The sequence below is a fragment of the Ambystoma mexicanum genome, chromosome 10 (genome assembly GCF_040938575.1).
Source record: "Ambystoma mexicanum isolate Mex_15411 chromosome 10, UKY_AmexF1_1, whole genome shotgun sequence".
Lineage (NCBI taxonomy): Eukaryota > Metazoa > Chordata > Amphibia > Caudata > Ambystomatidae > Ambystoma > Ambystoma mexicanum.
This window is the reverse complement of record NC_090932.1, coordinates 927,707,984-927,733,522: the sequence shown is the minus strand read 5'-3', so window position 1 is coordinate 927,733,522 and position 25,539 is coordinate 927,707,984. Positions and strand designations below refer to the sequence as shown.

At 46.9% G+C, this 25,539-nt stretch overlaps 1 protein-coding gene across 4 annotated transcripts in view; it reads right to left on the bottom strand.

Annotated features, from left to right (window-relative positions):
- Window positions 1-25,539, bottom strand: part of KCNMB3 (potassium calcium-activated channel subfamily M regulatory beta subunit 3) — a 268,576-nt gene that overhangs the window by 132,582 nt on the left and 110,455 nt on the right. For 3 of the 4 annotated variants that reach the window (XM_069618694.1, XM_069618692.1, XM_069618691.1), the window contains exon 2: window positions 7,949-8,146. In XM_069618694.1, coding sequence (XP_069474795.1) covers window positions 7,949-8,146 — 198 coding nt within the window. The remainder of the gene's footprint in view (window positions 1-7,948; window positions 8,147-25,539) is intronic. The other variant, XM_069618693.1, reaches the window with a different exon arrangement.

Here is a 25,539-nt window from a genome sequence, read left to right as displayed (position 1 = left end):
ACTTGGGAATAAATGTACCGAAAAACATCAATGAGATTTTTGTGGAAAATTAGGAGGGGGTTATGGGTCGCAATCAAAGTGGACATGGAGCAGTGGAATAAGAAGACACTGTTGTGGATCGCTCGTCTAAATGTGACAAAAATGATTAATACTCCTGAGGTTTCTTTGCCTATTCCAGATGTTGCTAGTGGTAGTACTGTAAGCTTTTCTGGAGGACATAAAAAAGGAAGAATTGGGATCCTTATGTGTGAAGGCAAAACATAGGATCAGTTATGTGACCCTACTTCTGCCGAAAGAAAAAGGAGGTGTCAACTAGCCAGACTTCGAGTCATATTACAGGGCTGCGCGACTACGGGTTATAACAGACCACTTGGATCCGGTGTCCAAGAAACAATTGGTGGAATTAGAAAAATGCGTTATTGTATCTGGTTATGGTTGCAGATTGCCTGTGGGTCCCGAAAAATAAGCTACTGAGGAGAATTTGCAATCATCCGGTGTTGGTAATGTGAGATTTGTGGAGGGGAAAGGACAGAGACACTAGGTGGCTGTCTAAATGGCCGCCTCCGCTAAGTTGCATATGGGTGCCTCCTCCTAGAGATGAAATTGTAAGCCCCAGTAGGTTTCAGGGATGGTATAAAGGGGGGCTTTAGAAAGCAGGACAATTATGGGAACTCTTTCCGTCGCTTGAATATAGGGCAGCTGTCAGTTTTTCAATATTTACAACTCAAAGGGGTCATGTTGGCCAGTAAATGGGGGTGGGGAGGAAGTTTGCAAAGGGATTTGATGCCCTTTGAGCATACATTGATGATGTCAAGGGGAGAGAAGGGGAGAACCTCAATTTGTATAACCTATTGATACCAGTGGTTCCTCAGGAACCTTTGAAAGCCCAGGAAAACTGGCAACTAGATTTGTAACAGAATATTGATGGCCGATTAGAGAAAATTATGTTGGGGGTGCGAAAACATCAGTGGGATCACTATATCAGTTGCATGCTTTTAAGCTCCTGCACCGATGGAAACACACCGGCAAGGCTTTTCCTTATATATCTGGGTACTAGCTCTTTGTTTTGGATAGGCTCTAATGGGGAAGGATCTTATTAGCATGTGTGGTGGACCTGTGTGAAGGTGCAAACATACTGGAGTGAGGGGTTATAGTGGATAAGTGATCTGGATCATAGAGGATTCTTGGCCCATGGTTGGTTCTCTATGGATTAGAGGGGGAAAACGGGGATCACATGATACAATTTGCTTTTTGCACTAAGGGCAGCACTGGTCTATAGGCGGAAGTAGAGGCGGCTGCCCACAAAAGGGGAATGGCTGCAAATCGCACAGGGCCAGATTATGATGGAAAGGTGGACCTATTTACTTAGGGAGTTGACCCGCAATATTGATTTGGAATGGTTTCTGTTTATAAACACAGTATATGAGGTAGGAGGGGGATATTGAGCAGTGTGTGTGAAAGACTGGGAGAAGGGAATGTATAGCAAGAAATGGCAATTGAGGCGGATAGTATGTTTTCTTGATAGGGAATCTGGAGTAGGCTGCTCATTGGGGTCCGGTGGGCGATGGGGGGTGTTTTGTTGTGAATTATTGTCTAGAGGCAGCTGTACACATGATGTATTCTCCAGCATGGGGTCTGGCATGGATTCACATGCTCATGAATATTCCCAGTCGTCAGGCTGGGAATCCTCTGTAAAAGAAAAAAACAGTTTCACTTACAAAGGTCTTTCTTCTTTAAACCAATCACTGTCCTCCGAGTCATACTGCCCCCATCCAATGAAAGTCCTCTCCCTACGCTTCAGTGTTGGGAGTCCTTGTGTTTGCTCTGCGAGCTTCTTCTACGTTTTTTCATGTTTGATGGACAAAGGTTCTATTTTTGTTCCGAAAGAGCCGGTTTGCTCTCTTCTCCACCTGCCGACAGTGGGGATCCGTTGTTGGTGAATTTCAGCACCCCTCAAGGGCGAAGATCGTTGAAGATTACAGAATGCCATCAGGCCTACTTCGCGCTCTCCGACCATGACGGAGGAGGAGGAGGGAAGATCCCTCTTGAAGTCCTGCACCAAGTGAGGGCTACAGAATGTGTTTGTTTTAGACAAGCACCTCCAATGCCTCTACTGCCTGCATCCGGACCACAAGGAAGAGGAATGCGAGATATGCCGCAGATTTTCCAAAAGGATGACGACTGATAGACATAGTAGAGTGGCAGCGTGGCTGAACGCCAAGGCCTCTGCCCCATGCTCCAAGCCTTACCCAGTCCTTTGAGGGTGTCTCATCCGTGGGGGTCCCAAGACTGAGCCAAGAACCGTGAGTCAGAGTCCACTGGGTTTGCTGCGAAAGCGGGTCCCAAGGTGGATAGGGTGCGATCACCCTCTGCCTCCATTGCAGCTGGTAATTGAGCTTCTCAAAAAAGAAATCATCTAACCCAGCTAAACTGCGGGAGGAGCCAGAGAAGCCGCGGACGTAGGAGAAGAAGGCCGAACTGCCCAAGAAGGCCCAATCAGCACAGGATAAGACTGTCGAGGATACAGATGGTGGCTGCTGCTCTCAACGGCTAAAGGGGCTGACCCTGTGAAGGTAGCCCCTGCAGAGCAGAAGGTATCCCTGCCCCCGAGGCGCGAAACCGCTGCAGTGACTTTTGCAAAGACTGCGAGCACGCCAGAAAAGGGAACACCGTCTCAGAACCCAGAACCCAGAAAAAAGGGGGGCAAGGAAGCCCCAGATCAGCCCTCTCAGGCCTTGGCCCTAGCCATGGAGGTCTCGTCCAAGGATGACGAGGACCTGGAGTCCCTACACATGGTCCACAAGGACATGGCAGAGGACGACGCGATCACACCTGCTCAGCCGAGGGATGCATCTCTGGACATGCTGTTGACCCTCCACACCTTGGTGTCAGATCCAGAAGAGGATGCTACAGGGCCCAGTACCAATGGTCCTTCAGGCCCCCGATCAGCCTCCAGCGAAGAAGGGGAAGTGTCATTTCAGCCTCCACATCCGCGTCAGGCCCCCTACCCCCAAGCAGACCCAGATACTGGTATGGGGATGGACACGGCTGCGACCGACGACGAGGATATCATTGCAACGGGCGGCAGGTCTCCGCAGCCTAGGGCGTCCCCACCGGATGAGGTGGGGTCGTTCCATTCCATGATCGTCAGAGCCTCTGAGCTATTCCATCTTGTGCCTAAAGAAACCAGAAACGAGGGGTTTTTGTAAGAGGCACGAGGCCAAGAGGAAGACAATCATGGCGGTGCCCCTTCTAGATGACGTGTGGGAGGAGGGCCTGGCTGCCGTGAAGAACCCTTGCATGTCTCCGGCCAAACAGGATAGGCTGGAGAAGTACCGGGTGCCGGAATCCACACCCAACTGCCTGAGGTGGCAACCATCGCCGGTTTCGGTGGCATTGGCGGCTGCGAGGAAATGGTCGGCTAACCCGTCCTAGTCGCCTTCAGTCCCACCGGACAGCGAAGGGAAGAAGATAGACACCATAGGAAGGAAGATGATTTACACCGCAGCATCCACCATCAAGGTGGCCAACGCACTGGCGAACCTAGCCAGGTATGACAGGGAGCTGTTGTACAAGCTGGGCCCGATTTTGGAGTTCCTCCCCGACGATAAGAAGATGGAGGCAATCGCTCTCTTCCAGGAAGGGGAATTAGCGTCAGATCACGCCATCAGTGACTTTGAACGTTGCCAACAAGGGGTTCCCGGCAAATGGGGAAAGGCGTTTGCGTTCGTCGCCAAGGCTGGATGAAGGCCACGAATTTCCACCAGGAAGTCCAAGCGAAGGTACTGGACATGCCTTTTGACGGAGATAACCTATTTGGGAAAGTCATCGACAAGCCCCTACAGGCCATCAAGGCGGATAAAGAGAAGGCCTGTTCGCTGGGCACCCTCCAGCAGCACCGCTCTTCCCATTCGATCCTCCAGAGGAAAGTCGAGCAGGTCTTCCAAAGGTTTCTCCTCATCGTACTTTCAGCCTTCCAGATCCATGACTCAGGAAGCCTACAGAGGCTGTTCCCAGGCCTACGGTGGCAGAGGACAGCTCCGCCGGTGCCCGCAGGGCAGGATGCTGGTGCTGAAGCAAGCCTGAACCGACCAGGATGTCGGGCCCCCACCCATACACCCCGGTGGGAGGCAGGCTGGTAAAGTTAGTCAGCGAGAGGAAAAAGATCACCACAGATAGATGGGTGCTGGACGCTCTTGCCCAGGGACATACGCTGGAGTTTCAGCGCAAGTGTCCGTGGATCCCTCTGGTGGCCAGTTAGGAGCAGCACATCCCTCAGCTCCTGGAGGAGGTTACGGGCCATGCTGCTAAAAGGGGCGATAGAGCTAGTTCCCCAGTGACTCCGGGGCTCCGGAGTCTATTACAGATACTTCTTGGTCAGAAAGAAGACAGGGGGCTGAAATCACATTCTGGACCCAGGACGTTTGAACAAATACCTCAAGTCCCAAAAATTCAGGATGGTCACGTTGCAACACGTGCTCATCTAACTGGAAAAAGGAGACTTCTTGATGTTGCTGGACCTGGCGAACGCCTACTTCCACGTTGCCATTCACAGGAAACAACAAAATGTTCTACGCTTCATAGTGCAGGGACAGCACTACTTGTCAAGACCCTACCTTTTTGGATTTAAGTCGGCCCCCCAGAGTGTTCACAAAGTGCCTGGCACCAGTGCCGTCCCATCTATGCAGTACAGGTCATATATGTATACTCGTACCTGGACGAGTGGCTGATTCGTGGCCGCTCACAGGTGCTGGACCAAGGACACACTTAGACGACCGTCTGGCTACTGACGACTCCATCAATTATCCAAAGTCCTGCTTTACGCCATCGCAGAACACGCTGTTCCTAGGTGCCAGGCTCAATACAGTGTTTTGCCTGGTGTCTCCCTCGGTGGAGAGGATAGCAGCCATTCTGGGGAAGGTGCAGTGGCTGTCGTCGACGAGTATGGCCACACTGCGAGCCATCAAATCATTGCTGGTCATGATGTTGTCTTGCATCTACCTCATCCAGCTCTGCAGGTTGCAGATGCGGCCCCTCCAGGAATTCCTGATCGTCTGCTGGATACAGGTGCTCAGACTTTTCACAGACAAGCTGTCACTCAACGACGAGTTCCAGCTGGCCGATAATATGGTGGGGCGCCTGATCCAACACCACCCAAGGCACGGGATTCCAGACCCCGCCATACCAGGAGATGGTCACCACGGATGCCTCCCTGGAGGGATGGGGGGCACACACCGGACGTCTGCATGGCAGAGGCCTTTGGTTGCCAGAGGAAAAGGATCTTCATATCAACATCCTGGAGCTAGAGGCCGTGTTCTGGGCCCTCAAGTCGTTCCTCCCATCCCTGAAAGGCAAGGTGGTAAGGATCTTGATGGACAACACCACCACCATGTTCTACATCAGGAAACAAGGGGGCACCCGATCCCCAGCGCTCTCCAAGGAGGCACAGGGTTTGTGGCCTTGGTCTGTCAGACACAGGGATGTTCTTCGTCCCTTTTCACCTATCGGGAGTCAAGAACACCACCTCAGACTCCCTGATCAGGGAACTGTGCTCCTGCCACAAGTGGGAGTTTAGTCAGGATCAGGTGGACCGCCTATTCGCAGAGTGGGGCAGGCCCCAGATAGATCAGTTTGCGACAACGATGAGCTCCAAGTGCAAAAAGTTTGCCAGCAGGTTCCACCAGCCGGGGAGCCTAGGGGACGCATTCTCCTTTCCGTGGGAAGGGCTGTTCCTGTACACGTTCCCACTCCTGCTACGAGTCATCAACACACTCAGACGGTGTCTGTGCAAGTTGATAATCATTTCCGAGGCAGATTGGGTATCCAGACCTTCTCAGTCTGTCAGCATCATCCCTAGTGAAGCTGCCGGTAGTTCCGGATCTTCTCACCAGGGAAGGAGGTGCAATCCTGCATCACGACCCAGGATCGCTGAACCGGAGGGATTGGCTCCTGCAGCTCTGGAGTTTGGTGGATACGAGTTGCTTGCGCACTACAGAGAGGTTCTCGCCAATGCCAGTGCATCGTTGACTTTGAAGTGCTACTGTCATAAGTGGAAGCGTTTCGCTACGTGGTGCCTGTCGCAGAAAATTACCCCGCTGAGGGTCACGGTCCTGCAGCTTTTTTTCATACTTGCTCTCCTTGGTAAAAGCCAGCCTGGCACACACTTCAATCAATGTGCATTTGGTGGCTATCTCCCGCTACACCAGGAAGATCTTCACTGTGGTCTCATCGACTCGTCAAGGAGTTCCTCAAAGGAACTCTTTTCGATCTTTCCCGCCAGTGAAGGCTCCTGCCTCAGCGTGGGAACTAAACGTGGTTTGACGAGGCTTATGGGGGGGCCCCCACCTTCAAGCCTATGCACCATGCCTCCCTCAAGTTCCTCTCGTGGAAAACTGCTTTCCTTATGCCATCCCTTCTGCCAGGAAGGTAGGTGACATCCAGGCCCTATCCTACAAACCACCATACCCGACTTTCCACGAATCGAGGGTGATGCTGCGGACTCACCCCTCTTTCATGCCGAAGGTTGTCGGAATTTCAGCTCAACGATCCTTTGGTGTTGCCTGTTTTTTTCCCCAAAACCTTCACCGGCTAAAAGGGCCTTGCACTTGCTGGACGTTGCTTGTGCCTTAAAGTTCTATGTGACACGCACAAAGACGTTTCGGAAGTCTGCAAAACTCTACGTGAACTTTGGTCCTGTGAACCATGGGAAGGCCTTGTCCAGGGTTTCCATCTCAAGGTGGCTCTCCGACTGCATCATGCATTGTCATCTGTTGGCGAACCGACTGCTGCCTGGCTGTCCGAGAGCCCACTCCACCAGAGCGATTGCTGCGATGACGGTGTTCCCGTCTGGTGTGCCCATGATGGACATCTGCAGGGCTGCTACGTGGAAGTCCACGCACACCTTCATGAGGTTCTACTGTGTCGACAGGGATTCTAGGGAGGAATCCAGTGAAACAGCCAAGCAGTGCTATGCAACCTGTTCGCATGAGGTGAGTGTGTTCCAGAGGTAAGAGTAATTGCATTTGTTGAGCCTTGCCGCCTCCCGTGGTTGTGTAATATTGTATGTATTTGTTATTCAATAGCATGTGAATCCATGCCAGACCCCATGTTGGAGAAGGAACAAGTTACTTACCTGTAACTATCAGTGCGGCTCTTCTTGGTCATACTGCCACTTTCCGTAATTACCAAATCTGAAGATGGCTGCCAGAGGAGGGGCTTACGGAGAGGACTGTCAATGGATGGGGGCACTATGGCCCAGAGGACCGTGATTAGTTTAAAGGAGAAAGACAGTGAAAGTGAAACTTTTTTCTTTACTGAGGATTCCCAGCCTGACGACGGTGAATATCGGAACATGTGAATTCATGTGCCAGACACATGCTGGAGAATAATAGTTACAGGTAAGTAACTTGCTCCGTATTGCCTAATAGGACTATGCCTGGAACATGTGATTGGATGGGTTGGGGGAGGAGGCATTCCGTAGGGGTTGGGTTTAGTAGTTTGGAGACTTAAATGGAAATGGAGTGTGGCATTTTAACACTTTTTCACATATATTTGTCGCCCATGAATACCCAGCAGAGTGTGTGCTACCGCCAGGCAGTAGGTTTCCTTTCTGTAAATAATGCATTTTATCGCCTGTGGAAATTAGCAGTTACTTTACTGACAGAAGAGTTCTGACCTCCCTGCCGGCAAGGCCTAAATATACACTTTTTACTGTTCAAATTCTCATACTGAAAGGACAATTTCATAGCAATCTCGAATGATTTATTTAAGGCTCATGGCGTACACATATTTTAATGGTCCTGTTCATTGTTTGAAACCATTGCGGATTAAGAAAGAATTGCTGAGGCAGCCTTTTCATTTGAATGCAGACAAATATTTGGTAATGTACAAATACTTTGGGCAAATGTGTTACACAGGTTTTAGTTAAATAAATAAAAATAAAACTTACCTAAGCATGTAGGGTTTTAGTATTGTTACTCCGAGCAAGAAAAACATAAGGACGGAGAGGCCCATCATTGTAAATCCAAGCAGCATTGCTCGGTCTTCCCCGGCATTGGATACCTGCTTCTTAGTTTTATCTGCTCCTTTGACTCCATCACAACCATCCTTCTTCTTAGCCTTACACGGCCCAGCAGCAAAGGCTTCCCTTCAGAAAAACAAAGAAGATTCAACGAGAAAGCACACCAGCCTCTGCGTGAGCATTGGGGATTTCCATGAATAGTATTACTTTAAAAAGTGTCAATATTGTACAGCAGGAGAGGAATTTAAAAAACAGTACACGGAATCCAACACTCTTGCTTAACTGACTCTTTACATTCACAACAAGTTGTGAATATTTACACTTATGTAGGTTTCACCTCCAAGTCGCACCATTTTAACCCCTTCAGTGTGAATGGCGGTCTATTGGTGTCCTGAATTACAGGGCATCATATTAAGTCCAGCATACTCCCATCATTTCTACCTTATTAAAATCCTGGGTGGTGGGTGTGTGAATAAATGTGTGGACTAAAGCTATTGTGGTAAATGCTACAGAACATGCCAATACCAGGAGAAGGGAATTACTCTCTTCTCCTGGTACTGGCAAAGTCCCAAATCTTTCTTGGGGCCTCAGTGGACTTCCCCCTGCCACTGTGACAAGGATGCTTTCCTCTGATGCAAGTATACTTATGTCGGGTCCCAGACACTTCTCTGGTGGTCAGTGGGCTCGTGGCTTTCACTGTTCTCCTCAGATGCTCAATGTGCCCTTCCCAAAAGCCCAGTGCAGAGCCTTTGGAGACTGCCTCACATCCACATCTGTGTCCCCTCCAGGTATCTCATACCTCCAGTTACCTTCTTTGAGACTTCAATATGCCACTGGGGCTTCCTGGGACTGGAGCGCGTTCTGTCTCTTCAGGCTGCTCTCCTTGGCTTCTGCAGCACTGCAGCGCTCTACTGGTCTGCTTGGCTCTCCTCCTGATTTGTCTTCGAGTCCACTCCAGCTAGACCCAGAGAGAATTCCTTCAGCGCTTCGCTGGTGTCCTACCCTCGTTGGGATCCCTGGTCAGCCGACAAGGTTTGAAACTCCCGATCTGGACCGTTTCCATGCCTGCTGCCTCTCCTGGCTGGGCTTGACAAAGTCTTCAGTCCCCTTATACAATGTTGCCAGTCTCGCTCAGGCAGATTGTCAAAGTCCTTTGATGTTCTTGATGGATTTATCTTCATGCATCCTCGGGCCAATCTTCATGTCTTCTGTGCTCTTCTTCGTCCTGGTACTTTCTGTTGAGGCTGTTTCTCCTACACTATAGAAATACATGGGTCTACTCTCAAGGAGGTTGTTTGACATGGAAGGGGGGGTAGGGAAGGTTGGAGTGCGACATCGGTCATCGGGCTATACCCTAGGTAATCGTCCTTATCCCCAAAGGGGGAGTCCATCCCTAGGAGGACCTCCTGCATTAAACCACCAGTAGGGGGACTTTTCGGTAGCGGCCGCACCTCCATAGCCTCATTGGAAAGGGCTCCCCTTGGGGAGAAGTGGCAATACCTTTGCTAATCATCACAGTTTCCTAAAATAATATTTGACCAAGCTAGCACCAGCCAAAGATACACAGAATTACTTGCCAACTCCTTGCCCACAGCTACAAAACCCCTAAACTGCTCATGGGCTTTATAAAGGAATTTGTACTAACACCGCTTTCTTTCCAGAGTGCTTAGTACCCATTGTTCTAGGTGGAACTTGGTCTTCCTATACTGCTTGGCCATATCTCAAACATCACATGGACTTTTCCCACCTAATACTTTTAATGGGCAGAAGTCAGACAAAACTTGGGGAGTGTTCATGTGACAAAGACTACCAATGATGCTTTTAGGTCCAGGTTTCTCTCATCTTTGCGCACCACTTTCTTCAAGGGGGGTTAATGTTTTAGCCCATTTGATTCCGGATGGAACATTGAATTTCTTAAGGTTGTATCCCCCACCCCATATGAACTTGTATATCAATGGGGTACCCTGATCTGTTAAGATCTCTCAGGGAACACTAACTGGAAAAATATGACAATAGACACCATAACAAGGGGGTTCAAGATGTCTTACAACAGCCACTCTTTCGAAGGTCATGCAAATAACTGTCAAAGGTTGTAAAGGCACCTTTGTAATATTTTCACTGTTAATTTTCTGGGAGAGCTCACAAATGAGGTAGTATCGTTTACACTAGGCCAGTCGAAGCAGCTCAGGACATGGTCTGATTTCTTTGACATGCCTGAACGTGCTGCAGTGAGGTGATCATGAAGGGGGACATGGAGATATGGGTGAATATATTCAGTATCCTAAACGTGCACGTAAATACAAAGTGCGAAGGTCCCTATGAAAAAGCATGTAACAAAGAAGGAGCAGCCCTGTGCAATTAAGGGTTTCCTACCTACATAGTCCCAATGAGGCACCAGTAGCCATGCTTTACTTAAACCATTACACACATTTTGCAGATGCACATAAACAGGCATCCTCAATTAGATTTCACTGTTACATAACAAATCAGAGAAACATGAAAGAAAAAACTAAACAAAAACAAATACATGTAGGCCACATGTTCCATTTAGCTTTTCTTGAATCATGAAAACTCCCCAGCACCACACAGCAGAGAATGCCAGAGAGTCCATCGCAGAAAGGCACACATTCCAAGTTGCAACAATTCACACAGCCAAGGTTGAGTGCTGCGCAGTGATTGGTTGATGCAATGGGGGGGAGAAAGCTTTCCCAGGGCTTGTTTTGCGGTAGTGAAGTCACACAAGAGACAAGAAAAGATAATGGACCCCAGAGTTTAAGGACAAGACACTGTACACTGGTTGGTTAATGCATCTCAGGTTTGTCGAGTTCCCACAGCCATGTTCCAGAAGAGTTACAACAATGTATGTCTTTAGGCAGAATAACTAAATGCAGTTTAATGAAGTGCACAAATTGGCAGAGCCAAGCAACAAGACATGAAGCATGGTGCCAGAGCTAGAAAAATCACATCACAACACTGCACCCTGTATGGTAAATAGTACTTGCAGGGTCTCTGTGACAAAGAAACAGTTATGCAAAGTGACATGATCCACAAAACAGCCCTAATTAAGAATGAACAAACAATACATAACCTTGCACTTTTAACGCACATGGTGTGAATATAGAAGACAACGCAAGGAGCCACATATTACACAAACCTCATTGCCCATTTACTGAGGCTACTTGAAATTTAGTAATCTGTATAACAGCTCATACACAAATCACGCCATATGAATGCAATAGTAAACACTGACACTTTTAGGGTCAACGTACATTGCACAAACACCTATATGAATGCAAATACATACTTATGTACCCCAATGCGAAAGAGCAAAACTTGCAGGTAGTTAAGCATTTGCAAATAAGGTCAAAGACAGGCCAGAGGACCTGATGAGAACAGGAAGGGTGCAAGTCGTTTTTGCAAAAATGGAGTTGCAACATGAACTGATGGTAAGCAGTTCACAAAGATGGGAGCAGTATGATGATGCCAACCACTGAGGTAAATAGGAAGTTGTTTTAAAGAGTTATATTTTATATGTTACACTGTCACATCTCACAATAATGATTGATCAAGATTTCTGTAATCGTTCACTCCCCTTCTACGCCTCCTGGAGAAACCAATTCTAAATTAGTTTTGACTGATACATGTGTCTAATGCTTCTGTCCAACCGCAGCACGTGAGAAGGAAATCATTTCACTGTACATGTTCAAACCAGCGAGCACATCACTTTTATCACGTTGTTTGAATATGCCAAGTTTAAAAAAATGTACAGAAGCACGTATATTGATAATCATACCAGCCAATGAGCAATGATGAAGTTTGCCACATTTGTTGTCTTTTCTTTTCTGTAATTGCTATATAACCTGCCATTTTGCCTGACTGAAATGAATGTCTGTAAGATATTTCCCAGCCCTAGCAGTTGCAATAAATGTTTTTCTCATTTTTGGCTCTTTGCATTATTTTTATTGGCACACAAGGGATCTGCCTTACAATCATGAACGAACGAACGAACGAACGAACGAACGAACGAACGAACGAGGAGTCTTTTGGAAGGAATTCAGTACCAACAATTGTGGACATGTGTCCTGTCCCATTTTGGATCTATGTCCACCCTGCATAACAAGCCTCTCTTGTTTGTAAAGGCTATTTGGTTGGTCTACATGCCTTCCTTGTAGATGTTCTACCAAAAGGCATGTTTCTTCAAGGGATCCTCTCTTTGGGCTATACCAAAATCTACAGAAATCAGTACTGATAGGTCTGTTTGATAGATGGTCCTTTGTACTCGCTGACACCTGGTTTCCCTTAAGGTTACTGTTTGTGGAAACCATTAGCTACTAAATCACAATAGCCAAAACCTTGCCTTCCCATTTCCCAGGCTCTTCCCCTCTTCTAGGGTGGGATATCCAATTCACTTGGAGATTATGGTGCCTTGCATCCTTTCGGAAACTCAAATGGAATACTTACAAAATTTAAAAAAGATACCCAAGTTCCTTCAATATACTCCATGCATCACTCCTGATCCAACATCAATAAAGTGGTTCATAACCAGTCTGGATGTAGGTGAAAATCTTCTGAAATTACCTAATATCTGCCTGGCATGACAATTTTGAGATCAATTTGAACTAGACTGCTTTCTTTGGCAGCAATAGTAAATCTCTAGATACTTCAAATATTCACCACCTATTGATCTACTAGACCCTTTGGTTTGCTGAACTTCAGACCAGAGCCTACACACCCTCCAGAGTTGTGCAGACCCAAAATGTGCCATTTATCCTTTGTCTTTTTTAGAATGGGTTGAACTCTAAATCCATTCCAAACCTCGCCAGATGTGGTATATCCTCTGGCAAAATGACAGATTCAAGTACAGAGTTTGAACAGTACTCTTTATTAACTAATCTTGTCAGGTGATGCAAAAATCTAACTTTGGTCTCATTACTTGACACTTTATATATACATTTATATATATACATATATATATATATGCTTTCGGTTTTGTAAGGAAGGCATGCTATCAATAGTAAGACAGACGCATGTGACTACAGTTCAAGGGTTTTTATTGAACTTCAACAAGGGGGTAATAAATCTACAGGTCGGAGCAAGCTACGATCATCAAATAGAAAACACTGTCCTAGTCGTGTCAAAATAAATATGGCCTATACTAAAAAAAAATAAAAAAAATATTGCCAAACCTTAAGGGTTCAGGAAATAATAAGTTACAATGACTAAGTAAATGTGTTCCTCTTTCCCAGGTTTTCAGGCACGGGACAAGGCCTCTCATCGGAGCTCGGAACACACTTTTGAGTCTCTGGATACAGTTGAAATCAATGGTGCTATTTCTCAATGTTATTACAAGTCTCTGTTTCACAATGCGGCTTACAACGGGTCTCCCTTTGTTGGGCTCGGACTTTCTCCAATTATTCACTTGCATCAAAGACTTTGATTGTGCGAGGGAGGTTTGACTCAGACCCTCACATGACCACTTCAACTTTATTAGTGGCTTTGTAATGGTTTCTGGTATCTGTAGTTCTCATTACAAAGTTCACTTTGGTTCCTCTCAACCAGGGTTACAGTATTCAACTTTCACAATTTTTCTGGCTGCCCTCAGGCGGGCGCAAGTCTTTTAACATTAGATCCCTCACATCAGAATTCGAAACACATCTTTACCGAGACTTCGACTGGGCGGTTTCACTTTGCCCGACCACTCGGTTGTTTTGTACCCTTCTTTTAACACTACACAGTTCAAAAAGTATTCATCGGTTTTCCTACAATCTCCTCGCGTATTTCCGCCTCACTCTTTCACGCTTGGTTTCTAGCGATACTTGTCGCTACTTGACCTTCATTCATTCACAGCCCGGTTTTGTGTATAATGCCTTTAACTCACCAGCTGGGTTAAAGGTTCAGCTTTCTCTTCTTTGCAGCTTGGCCTTGCTCAGTCTTTCAGGCTCTCCCTCCACCGGGTTCGGACCCTCTCCCAAAGTTCACAAGGGGTCTCCCTCTACCCAGCTCAGACCCCTCTCAAGGGTCACAAGGAGCCTCCCTCTGCCAGGCTCGGACACCTCTCAAGGTTCACACAGGACCTCCCCTCTGCCAGGCTCAGACCCCTCAAGGTTCACAAAGGGCATCCCTTTGCCATGTTCAGACCCTTCAACTTATCCAAAACCAAAACGAAAAGATGTCTTTGGACTTCCAGTCCCATAATGCAGTTCTTGGCATTTTGCTCACACTTCCTCAGCTCCCCAAAATGGCATTCCACAGTTTTAGGAGCCGCCGGAGCACTAGGGGGAAATTGACCTGGGGCCAGGGTCTCGCCACCTGCCCGCCCCCTCTCCCCCGCCCGGGGCATGGGCTCTCCTGTTTAGCCCTGGGGAAGAGCTTTGTTGTGGGTGCCACCAGGTAACCCCAGCTGCCCCTAGTTTAGGCTCCCTGGAGGCACAACTTCCACTCCACACTGCAGCCTCCCCTGCACAATCAGGCTCAGTGTCTGGGTAGTTCTTTCTCCTACAGGCCTTCCATGTTCCTCTCAGCTCCACAGTTCTCTCTCTGGCATCCTGGCACCCTCCAGCATCCCCGGCTCGCTCAAAGTGTGCTCTCTTGCTCTGCCTTTTATACTTCCTGGGAGTGCCAAGTGGAGTCAGGTGTGAGTAGTTAGAAATGGAGGCCTGACCTTGCCTGGCCTCATTAGCATGACAGTCCAGTCTTAATATAGCATAGTCTTTCTTCTGTCTCAGTGGTGTTTTGACAGATCTTCATTGTCTCAGCTCCCCTCTCCCTTCGTCTCAGTGTTTGTAGAAAACAGTGTGGACTGATTGTGGGAGTTGTAGTTTTTCTGATTAATTAGTGATAAACTGGGGTTTTGTCCAAATAAATAGGGCGAGTGTGTGATGTTAAATAAATGGATTTGTGTGGTTTCACAGAAAAGTACTGGGGCATAATGGAACTGGTTTGGCAATATTCTATTTCAAATGAGTTGCTACTTGTTGGAATTAGGGAGGGGCAACAGGACATGATTTAGAATAACCTATAAAAAGGTAGTGTCATGATGCCTACCCCTGGGGACCCAGACCAAATCCAGCAACCCCTGAAGTAGGCATCAAGTTATTCCAAGCAAGCCCAACAACCCCTGCTAGGGTCTATTTGGGTGCAGTCCTGGTGTCTATGGCGCCAGGCTCATATGGAGAGTCAGTCCTGGCGCCATAGGCGCCAGGCTCATAGATTAAAACTTACCTGATGCAGACCATGCTGCAAACTTACCTGATGCAGACCATGCTGCAAGAGCTCCAAGCCAAAAGAGGCTTGGAAGGGACTACTTTACCTAGGGACTATTTTTTTACTCGGGTGGGGATAGGGAGGAATACTTACCTGGGACTACTTTGGAGGCTATTTAAACCACGCCCGAAGAGCAGCACACGCTTCGCGTTATTCTGCATCCAGAAGCGTAACGCTCACCGTGCCTGCAAGTCTGCATCCAGTCACCTACCACGCCCGCCTCGAGTCTGGAGCTCCTAAAAAAAGGGAGAAAGAAGGAGAAAAGGTTAGAACAAGAGCAATACCTTTGATCCTTACCTGAATTCCCGATCCATCGCGCCTTCGAGCTGGAAGAAAGAAGTTATTTTATGCGCGTCACCTTGCCTGCTGCAGCGCCGCGCTGAACTCACCGGCCTTCGCAGCATCTTAACATTCCACCGCATCCTTCTGCATGTTCCCGCCGCACTCCGGCACCTAAGGGGAAGACAAGAACAGCAAGGTGAGCCAAGGGAATACACAGAGGCAATATTAGTTACCCCCCATAGACTTACCTGATTTTACCACCAGGGGTACTATTCCTCTTCACGGGTCGGCGCAGCTTCCACTGCATCCTCGCCGAACCCCGGCCCCTAAGGGGAAACAAAAGGGCAGCAAGGTGAAACAAAGGGACAAACAAGGGGAAACCTCCTCACCACAATAGACTTACCTGATTTTACCGCCAGAGGCATTATTCCCCGAGACTTCATATTTTCTCTCAGCGCCTGAATAAGGGAGAAAGCAACAGGTTACATATTGACATTATTTTATCGAACTGTGTTGGATAAAACAAATCCTTACCTGAATATTACCGGTTGCCACAAGGAACTCTTCGCTAGGGTCAAGCTGCAACCTGCAAGGAATCGGACAGAGTGAAAGTCAGACATTTGAACTCTTACGAACTACGTACTTGCGGCGTCTTGCCGGGAATCTCAGAGTCAATATTGTTCTGGAACTCAACAATTCCTTCGAGCCAGTGAAACAACTGGTTATCTACTCACCCCTGCGCTCAATGCAGGATGGAGAGCTCATCTTTCCAAACCATCGGGTGAGACTATAAGAGGGGACATCAAAGGTGATCAGTGGGGAGAACAGCTGGAGTGGGGGGGGTTAACGCTCAACTCCATGGGCCAAGCAAACAAAGCTAGGTGGGCTAGTCCAGTCCGTCATCTCGGCACTACGCGTCACATTGGTGGAGACCGCAGCTGTCCAGTTCAGATCGACGCCCCTGTGGGAGCCAGGTGAGCATAACAGGTAGAGGAAGTGTTGGAAAGGGGGATGGGTGGGCTCCAGTTTATTACTCCCAAGGAAGTCTCTCTGCAGTCACCCCTCCTTGATCAGATGCATCACTGGAGACTGCAGCCTCCTCAAGTTCTAGTTTGCAGCTCTGTAAGGCCCCCCTGCACCTTCTTGTCCTATTGTGTCTCCTTCTTTTTTCTGCTCTTGCAGTGTTGCAGCGGACATGAGCTGATGGACAGAAGGGACGGGGGGGTAGTCTTTTGTGTTCGGAGAAAATCAGTTCACCACAGATTTGAAATCCAATGTCACAACAGCTGCTGAACCAGTGAAACACTGGAGAAACACTTGGGACTTGGAATTTAAACCCTCAATGGACATTGAGAAGGAAAAATGTTGTGACAACTCAAAGACAAGGATTGGGATTCCAGACAACTCAACATTTAAATAAAATCTTAACTTTACATATTGACTGACATTTTTATTTTAATAGTTTTATTGGTTTCAAGCAAACATAAAGAAAGCAAATAGAAACCTTTAACACATACATCCTCGCCTTCCAACAAGGGACGACAAAAATGTTAAAGCAATCCCTTAATGTGAAGACAACGACAAAAACAAACATCATATCCCTGTATCACTTTAAATGTAGTAGAAAAAAGAAAGATGATAAAAAAAGGAAAATAAACCGTATGCATGCTAAAACCACAAAAAATGAGACCCCAGCATAAAACCTCTCTTTTTCCAGCTCGATTTCCAAGCCCTAAGGAATCACAGTTTAAAAACACAACGTCAATACATACCACTCCCAATCACCATCCTGCCTTTGATATACAGATTACACATTTCCTACTGCTATTCAACCTTTCTAAAAATTCTCTCCTAAAACTTCATTGCGGCAAGGACCATACCCACCCTCTCTCCTATTAAAACAAGTTGCACCATTCCTCCATAGTCAATGTTACCGTTTTTGTCAAGTATTCTCCCAAGTATAGCCTGCGTAAGTCTGCCAGCGCAGGACACCTTGCCATCAAATGCAGTAGCGACTCCACTTGGACTGGGTCTTTACAGAATCGACCTGTGGCATTGTCCACCGATATTTCATGTCTTCTCAATGAGATCTTTGTCTGCATGATGTTAAGCCGGCATCTCAACAATAGATATCTATATCTAGGGGAGGGATATTTCTGCAAATAGCTTGGCAGGTAATGGAGGACTTTTTTCTTTATCCATAACCCATCCCTAGGATTGGCTTTTTCCTTTCCCTCAATAGTTTTTATCCCATACGCTCTTTGAAACACTGCCTTTATTTTATCCGTATTTTCCAGTAAGATCCCTGCCTCAACCTCATGAAACGCTAATTTGGCTATATTTTTCTCCATTCCTTGATAGACTGACGTCATCACTCTCTCAAGATTTTGACTTGTGTTGCTCCTCAACCTGTTGACCACAGCGTATTCCAGTCTGAGCCTTTTTATTAAAAGCATACTGCTTATATGGTCTATTCTGCGTGTTACCCACCTTTCCTTGAAGTGAACTCCACTTAGCTCTCATTTCTGGAGGTCCTTCAGCCAGCTCCTAAGTTCATCAACCAAGCCCCCATCCTATGGACGATAATCTAGCGTGGATATCTTCTATGCATTGACCCACATTGAAAGTTTTTCTGACACCTAAGTACACCAAATACATTGCTAGTGTCTTGACCTAACTCCAGGTCATGCAGTGCAATCAGTCATGTAGATTTGCCAGTCATGTTCTCCTCGTATAGCCACACAATCCATCTGGTCTATAGTTTGAAATGGTTTGACTTGGGGGTTTGGCTTAGTGGAGTGCCATGCAGTAGTACCTTTCACTGGCTCTGCTTTAACTGGGGCCCAACAATACTTGAACACATCCCCATGAAAAGCAATGCCCAAGAGTTATGTACAGAGAAGGATTTAACTGCCGTATCGGAATCAGGGAAAGGACAGATGATCCTTTGACATATTGTTGGTATCAGAGCCTAAATGACCCGGTGTGCAGGGTTCGAAATTGCTCAGAGCTATTTAGCTCCTGGATAAGGCCAAGAAGAGCCAAGTTAGCATGACACCAACAGCTACCAGAAGCTACTTTTAGCTCTCCAAGCAAACAGGTGCAACACACAGCTTCTTCTCATTTGGAAGTTAGCTTTGTTTAAGTTAGCTCTGACGCAGCAGTAGCAAAAAAAGATATCAAACAAGGTCATAGCACAGAAAATGGCCCACCGGGTTGCTGCAGACCTGGAAACAATGAATCAGGCGGCAGATTTGGTAACTCCAAATTCCCATGAATCCCATAGGACTCCATGGGAGTGGGGAGATGGAAGCACCGGCACCGTTCTTAATGTTGCCGGTGCTTCTGTGGAAAGTCTGCCTGCAGGAGACGTTGTGCTAGGCAGGTTTGACCCTGCCGGGCGCAACGACCCCTGCAGGCAGACTCGTAGTGTGGTGGTCCGGAAACTAGGGTACCAGTAAGCTTACCAGCACCCTGGTTTTCAGACCACTACACTTGGAATGATGACAGCAGAGATAAAAACGTTGTGGCAGTAAAGAGTAGGTAACAGATTAATGCAGTAACAGAGTTAGTGGCAGAGTAAAAAAGATAGGCAAATACTAAATGAGAAATAGCAGCAAGATGGAAGAACTGACAGAAAGAAATGTAAAAGGGAAAGCAATTTAAAGAGAATTTAAAAAGTGAAGACGTTTAAGGAAATAGGACAGAGACCGAACATTCAACACAAACAGTCAGCAGTAGAGTACAAGACAGTGCCACACAGCAATAGAAAGAGGGGTTAAACACATGTATTTCTGGGTGCATGCCACATTTGGAAAATAAAAGGTTCTGCCATCTTTCAGGCACTCCATTCACGAGACTGGACTTAATAGCTCTTGGTGCATGAAAATAAACTCCTGGGAAGGAGACAATCTTGAAACCTAGGGGCTACTGCAATCTAATGCTACATGAATTCCAGTTTGACCCTGCTCAAACATAGTGGACAAAAGTTCTAGTTTGGATCTCATACGAGAATTACATTTACAGCAAGCTATATACTAGCTTGTTGTTCCCCAGATGTACCTCCTGCTTATTGGATGATGCCGAATACCCAGGAGCTGCATTTAGCTCCTTCTCGTTACATCCTTATTTCATACCCAGAGTGTGGCACCGCCAAAATGGCTACTGTGGCACATTCACCAGGGAAAACCGAGGATCGCCCGGTAAAGACTGGTCCTCGTTTTAAAATGGGCTTGAATGACCATCCTGGCTGAATGAGCCTCTCCTTGGACAGATGGCTGGGTTCAGGGTAACAGCTGAGATGACCACAGACCTCTGCACGGCACCCAAGCATCATAGCTGTCCATCAGCTCCCATCCTGCTAAATACTCAAGTTGACAGAGCTACTGAAGAGGGAGAGTCCAGGGTGTTTGCGATGGAATTAACAGCCATTTTCCGAAGTGCCCTGCTCTGCCCACTGCCTCAGTATTACTTAGGTAGGCCAGTCAGTCAACACATAGGATGCCCATCTACTGATCTTGCACATCATTACAGTGATTTCCAAAGCCATACTGGGCCCGTACCAACATCTGTGAGAAACTCATGGTGCACAAGTAAGAGACACACATGATCACAGTTCGAGGGGGTTTATGAAAGTGGATGCGGGTTGGAAATATGCTGAATTTAAACCTAAATCTAAGAAGGGGACAAGTGTTGACAATCAAATAAAAAATAAGGCAGTCCTATTGGTGTCAAATAAAAAGAGTCTATACTAAGAAAACCTATTGCCAATCCTTACAACTACTACAGAAAAGGGTGTGGGATAGTTCAAGACAAGAAAGAAGTGTTCTCAAATAATAACTCAGGAGGCGGTAACCTGGGTCTCCCTTCCCCACGTTTTGAGCACAGGGTAAGGTGGAGTTGGTGGAGCACAGTATAGTCTCGGGCTTCTCTAGCACACGACGACAGTTGCAATGGCAGTTCCCAGGACCGTCGATGGCCAAGTCTAGTTTCCTCTGAAAATCATTTGCCTTCGGTCCTGATGGGTTTAAACAACAAAAAGTTCCTTTAACAAATGAAAGTTTTTTCCAAAGTTCAATGTGGGTGATGGTTTCACCCCTGGGTCCTCCTCTTCTGGGCTGACCTTTTTCATATCGTATTTCACAATTTCGATAGGGTGACTGCTTCACCCCCGGGTCCCCCTCTTCTGGGCTGACCCTTCTCAATTGTTTTCCAAAGTTCAAAATAGGGTGATGGCTCCACCCCTTGGCCCCCCTCTTGTGGGCTGACCCTTTACGTATCGTTTTCCACATAGAGTTCTGATGAAAGCTTCGCCCTCGGATCTCCCTCGGCCGGGCTCAGACCTTTGACTGCTAGTACTTGGGTAATAGCTTCGCTGGCATCCCTCCTTCGGGTTCACTCCTGCCTTCTCTTTTAACTTCTGCTTCGGGTGACAACCTTTCACCCTTGGATCTCCCTCCACCGGGCTCCGACCCCTCTCGATTCTAAGCCTTCCTTCACCTGGTTTACTATGGCTCTCGAGCAGGGTGTTAGTGGCTCACCCCTGCGTTCCCCTCTGCTGGGCTGACCCCTCTTTACTTTAAATGTTCTCTTTCTTTAGCTTTTCCCATGCCCCAACGACGTAATGTGTCCTTCTCCAGCTTTGACCTGGCGCAATGCTGCCATCTACAGAGCAGCTGCAGAAACTGCAATTAGTGCATGCAAACATTTCAGAATGGACATTCGACCAGAGTCGACCATAGGAAAGTGTCTCAACCCTCCTAAAATGTACTAGAGTATGCACGTGGGTGAGAGGATTTTGAGATGCCTTGTTGATATCCGAGTTTGTCTTCTGCAGTGCTGTAAAATAATGGATCTTTGAACAACTGGCTTCACCCTATATCTATCTGGGCATTTGATTAACCCAACGATTTTGGTGGTCATGTGCTTGGAATCTTTTGACTGCAATGGACACCCTCATAGGACTGCAAACAGGCTCTCTGTCGACATCCCATAAGGCAATCAGAGCAAGCAATACTGTTTTTCTATAATATGGTGAACTTTCTATAGAGAATGGCTGGGGGATTGAGGGAGTGTTCCGGTCAACTGAGAAACTAGCAGTTTTACTTAAAAAAAAGTCACATTAGAAAACATCGAAGATCGAGACTGGTCTGTCTATTTTGCTGTGTATTTTGTTAAATGTTATCTGGTCTATTCTGGTACAACGCTCTCAAAACTCATCAGAAAAGAAAAGTAACCGGTTACTGCAGGAAAAGTAACCGGTTACTGCACCCAAGCACTTGCATTCATACACTAAACTTAATGTTTTTGAACATTATATACATTTTGTTCTGATCACAAAAGCGTTATCTCATTTAAATCTTTTATTAGAAAAATTGTCTGCCCACTATTCAAAACTGTCACTGTGTGAGTGCCAGAAAGTGTCTCGTTTAAATGAGCACATTTTGTCTGTTATTCCCTGTCCCATCATTTGCGAAGCTGTAGCTCTGATATTCAGGACATGGGTGACTTGGTAACTCCCTCTGCTTCCAGTTGCTCCATTTCCTGTGTCTTCTGCAAAGAGACACCAGCGACAGGGACACTTATTTTTCTATCCCTATTTTCTGCCTCTGGGATCGCAATACTGGGAACAGACTGGACCTCCTGGCCTGCCTGTTTTTCACCCTTTGTGTGTGCAACCTTTCTGCTTCCCTGAACCTCTATTGTGGATATAGATCATGTCTCAAAGCTAACGTGTGGGACATGGAGTGGACCGGCAGTCACTCACGAGACAGTTTCGGGTCAAACAGTTTCTCTACACAACTGTGCAGCACATTTGCAAAGCGCTGGTTTACACAGGCCCACTCTTTTCTGAGGGAAATGCCAGCATACAGTCTAGCTACCACTATACAAACAGCAGGTAGCTCTGTGCCACAGTCCCTTTCTGCCTTTGATTTATTTGCTACACGAGAGGTGGCCAATCTCCATTATATGGGAACATCCTCATCTTTGAAAGGTTCCCCAATGCCACATTCTCAAGATAATGCTGCAGCGTATCTGCTACTGCTAATATCTGGTGCTGGAATACACCTTAGTAACTATTCATGCACCATGGAGCTCCAGTGAAAGGGTTTTCACTGTCCAAAATTTCCCTAACAAACATGAGAAAATGATGTTACGTTCTTGTGTTTAATATTAATATTTAATAAATATGTATAAAAACGTCAGCAGACAAATCATTAAGAATAACACTCAAAAAACCCTCTGAATATGTATTTTGACTCAAAATGCAAACACAAAGATTAATACAGATGAAATAATAGGGACACTGAAAACTAGGGTGTAATCAAGGAATATCAAGGCACCATCCACAGAATGAAGGCACTGCTAACAGAAAAGTCCGGCACCGAGTCCAGTTTGCCCAGTGTCCCTGTGCTTTACTCTGAGGAGCTGCAGCTACTGCTACGTTCACGGATCTCTCCAGTCCTCTTTCTCTACGAGAGCTTTTCTTTAAAAACACATTTCCCGCGCGGATCGCGGCGCGGAGTCCGGCACTGAGTCCAGTTTGCCCAGTGTCCCTGTGCTTTACTCTGAGAGCTGCAGCTACTGCTACCTTCACGGATCTCTCCAGTCCTCTTTCTCTCTCTACGAGAGCTTTTCTTTAAAAACACATTTCCCGCGCGGATCGCGGCGCAGAGTCCAGCACTGAGTCCAGTTTGCCCAGTGTCCCTGTGCTTTACTCTGAGGAGCTGCAGCTACTGCTACCTTCACGGATCTCTCCAGTCCTCTTTCTCTCTCTATGAGAGCATTTCTTTAAAAACACATTTCCCGCGCGGAGTCCGGCACTGAGTCCAGTTTGCCCAGTTCGCCTAAGTGAGCCTGGTGAACCTGGTGCACTGGCCAGCATGGGGCTCACCCCAAAAGTTTCTTCTTCTTCAGCGGCGGTTGGCACCCAGACTCGGCACAAGACATTACAACAACAGAGAATGCTGAACCCTTGGACTGTAGCAGGGCAAAAGAGCATGGCATGTACCACTGCTGCCAACAAGGTAAGCAAAGAGGTATGCATGGGACCTCAATCTACATTGCCCATGCCCACCCCCCTCCAGATCACAGATCAAGTTCACCTAGAGGCCCCTTCTGGTACCTCCCTGTCGCTTAGTCCAACCCAGAATGTACCTCCCTGTGCAACGAACAGTCTTCTGCCCGAGGCTACCCCGACAAGACCTATTGTGTTGCTCTCATTAGCAAACCTGGCTCCGGTCCCTGTTGTAGATTCTCCGGCAGCGGATTTGCCCTCGGCCAAGTTTATTGCTTCGCCTGATATTTATTTCTCGCCGTTTGAACTGACCGACGCGGAAATAATGAGCATGTCGCTGGCGGCTCCAGAAAAATCCATTGAAGACATGCATGTCTCCACCGAGCAACCAGATGTGGGCTCCAATGTAGGCACCGACGGCTGCTTAGTGGACTTGGTCTCCGAGGTCACTGTTGACCCGACTCGGCTACCTCCTTTAACCTCTGCTCCACAGCCAGGAAATGTCCCTGACCCGCTCACTTCATTAATTTCACCACAAGTAAACAGGCAGTCATTGACTTCTAAAAATAATCTGCCTCCTTTACTAAAATCTGCTTGTAACAACATGTGTCAACTTCAGAACTCTACGTTAATTCTAACACCTGAGAAAGCAAGCTCCAATTCAAGGAAAACAGGCACTTTGCATCATGACTGTGTTCGGACCCCTGCCGCTCTTTTTGGCTTAAAGCCGATTACGCAGCCTTCGCTGCAACAGGACAAACAAGCCAAGGCACTGCATAAGACGACTGCTCTCAGTCAATTGGAACCCTGTCTGGCCGCAAGTAAAATTAACGCTTCGGCCAACTTGACGACGCCTCTAAAGCAACCAATACTCACTAAAGAATCATCAAGCACTTTAAGTTCAGCGAATGAGTGCCCCCAGATGCCTGCCTCTAAATTGAGTCTATCTGTCGCTGCAGCGATCCAAATACATAACAACGTGCTTGCAGCATCTTCGCAGGCCATGATACCCTTTGTAAAACTTTACGAGTAGTCCTTGAATGAAACAATTTGTGATCAAGGAGCAATGATTCTGAATCTTTTCACAAAATTAGAGCAAATTGAGACCTCTACTTTATTCACAAGACACCACATGCAAGCTGACTCAAATTTGCAACGATACGTTTGAGAGATGATGTGGCAAGTCAACAAAGGAGCTACGATCAAATGCTAAAAGGTCTATTGGATGAATTAAAGGATCTGGCTGTAAAATCCTTTCAAGCGAGCAGCTTAGACAAGTGTTCCGAGGTTAAAGCGAGCACAACATCCACTTCAGACGTGCCCGCGAGTCAATCACTTCTAAAAACAGCTGCTATGACGAACGCCGCCAAGCTTGTGCAAAATGGTTGTATTGTTGATCTCTTGAGTGCTAATGTTAGCGAGCAAGTTGCTGCAGACGCTACAATACATCTGTCATCAGACTCACAAGTCCAGGATGTAACTGTCCCTTTGGTCCCTGACAAATCAGTGTCATTAATTGACGCGAGTCAATCTACTTAAGCAAAGCCTCGAAGTCCAATGAGAAATCCTTTTTCTTCTTTTGGAATTTTCTCTGGCCCTACCAAAACAGGTGCTGTGGGCCTGGTGAAAATAATGTCTGCAGCTAAGCTTACCGACAAGTCTCAAGCATATGTCCAAAAAGGAAGGGTGGCCAACAAAGGGAGGAATCTGAATCCAACAACTCGCACAACATCAAAAAGCTTCATAAGAAATCTAACTACTCCGCCTCGTGCGGGTCTGTTCAAATGAAATTTGGGGCCCGATAAAGGTCCCTCGAAAGCTCAAAATCACAGTAAAGAGTCAGTCGTGAAAATTGGCTCTAAACGACGTCGAATAATTTCAAATGATGATTCATCAGACTCCTCGGCGATCCCTACTTCACCTGATCTATGTGACCTTTTGACGTATTCCATCTCTG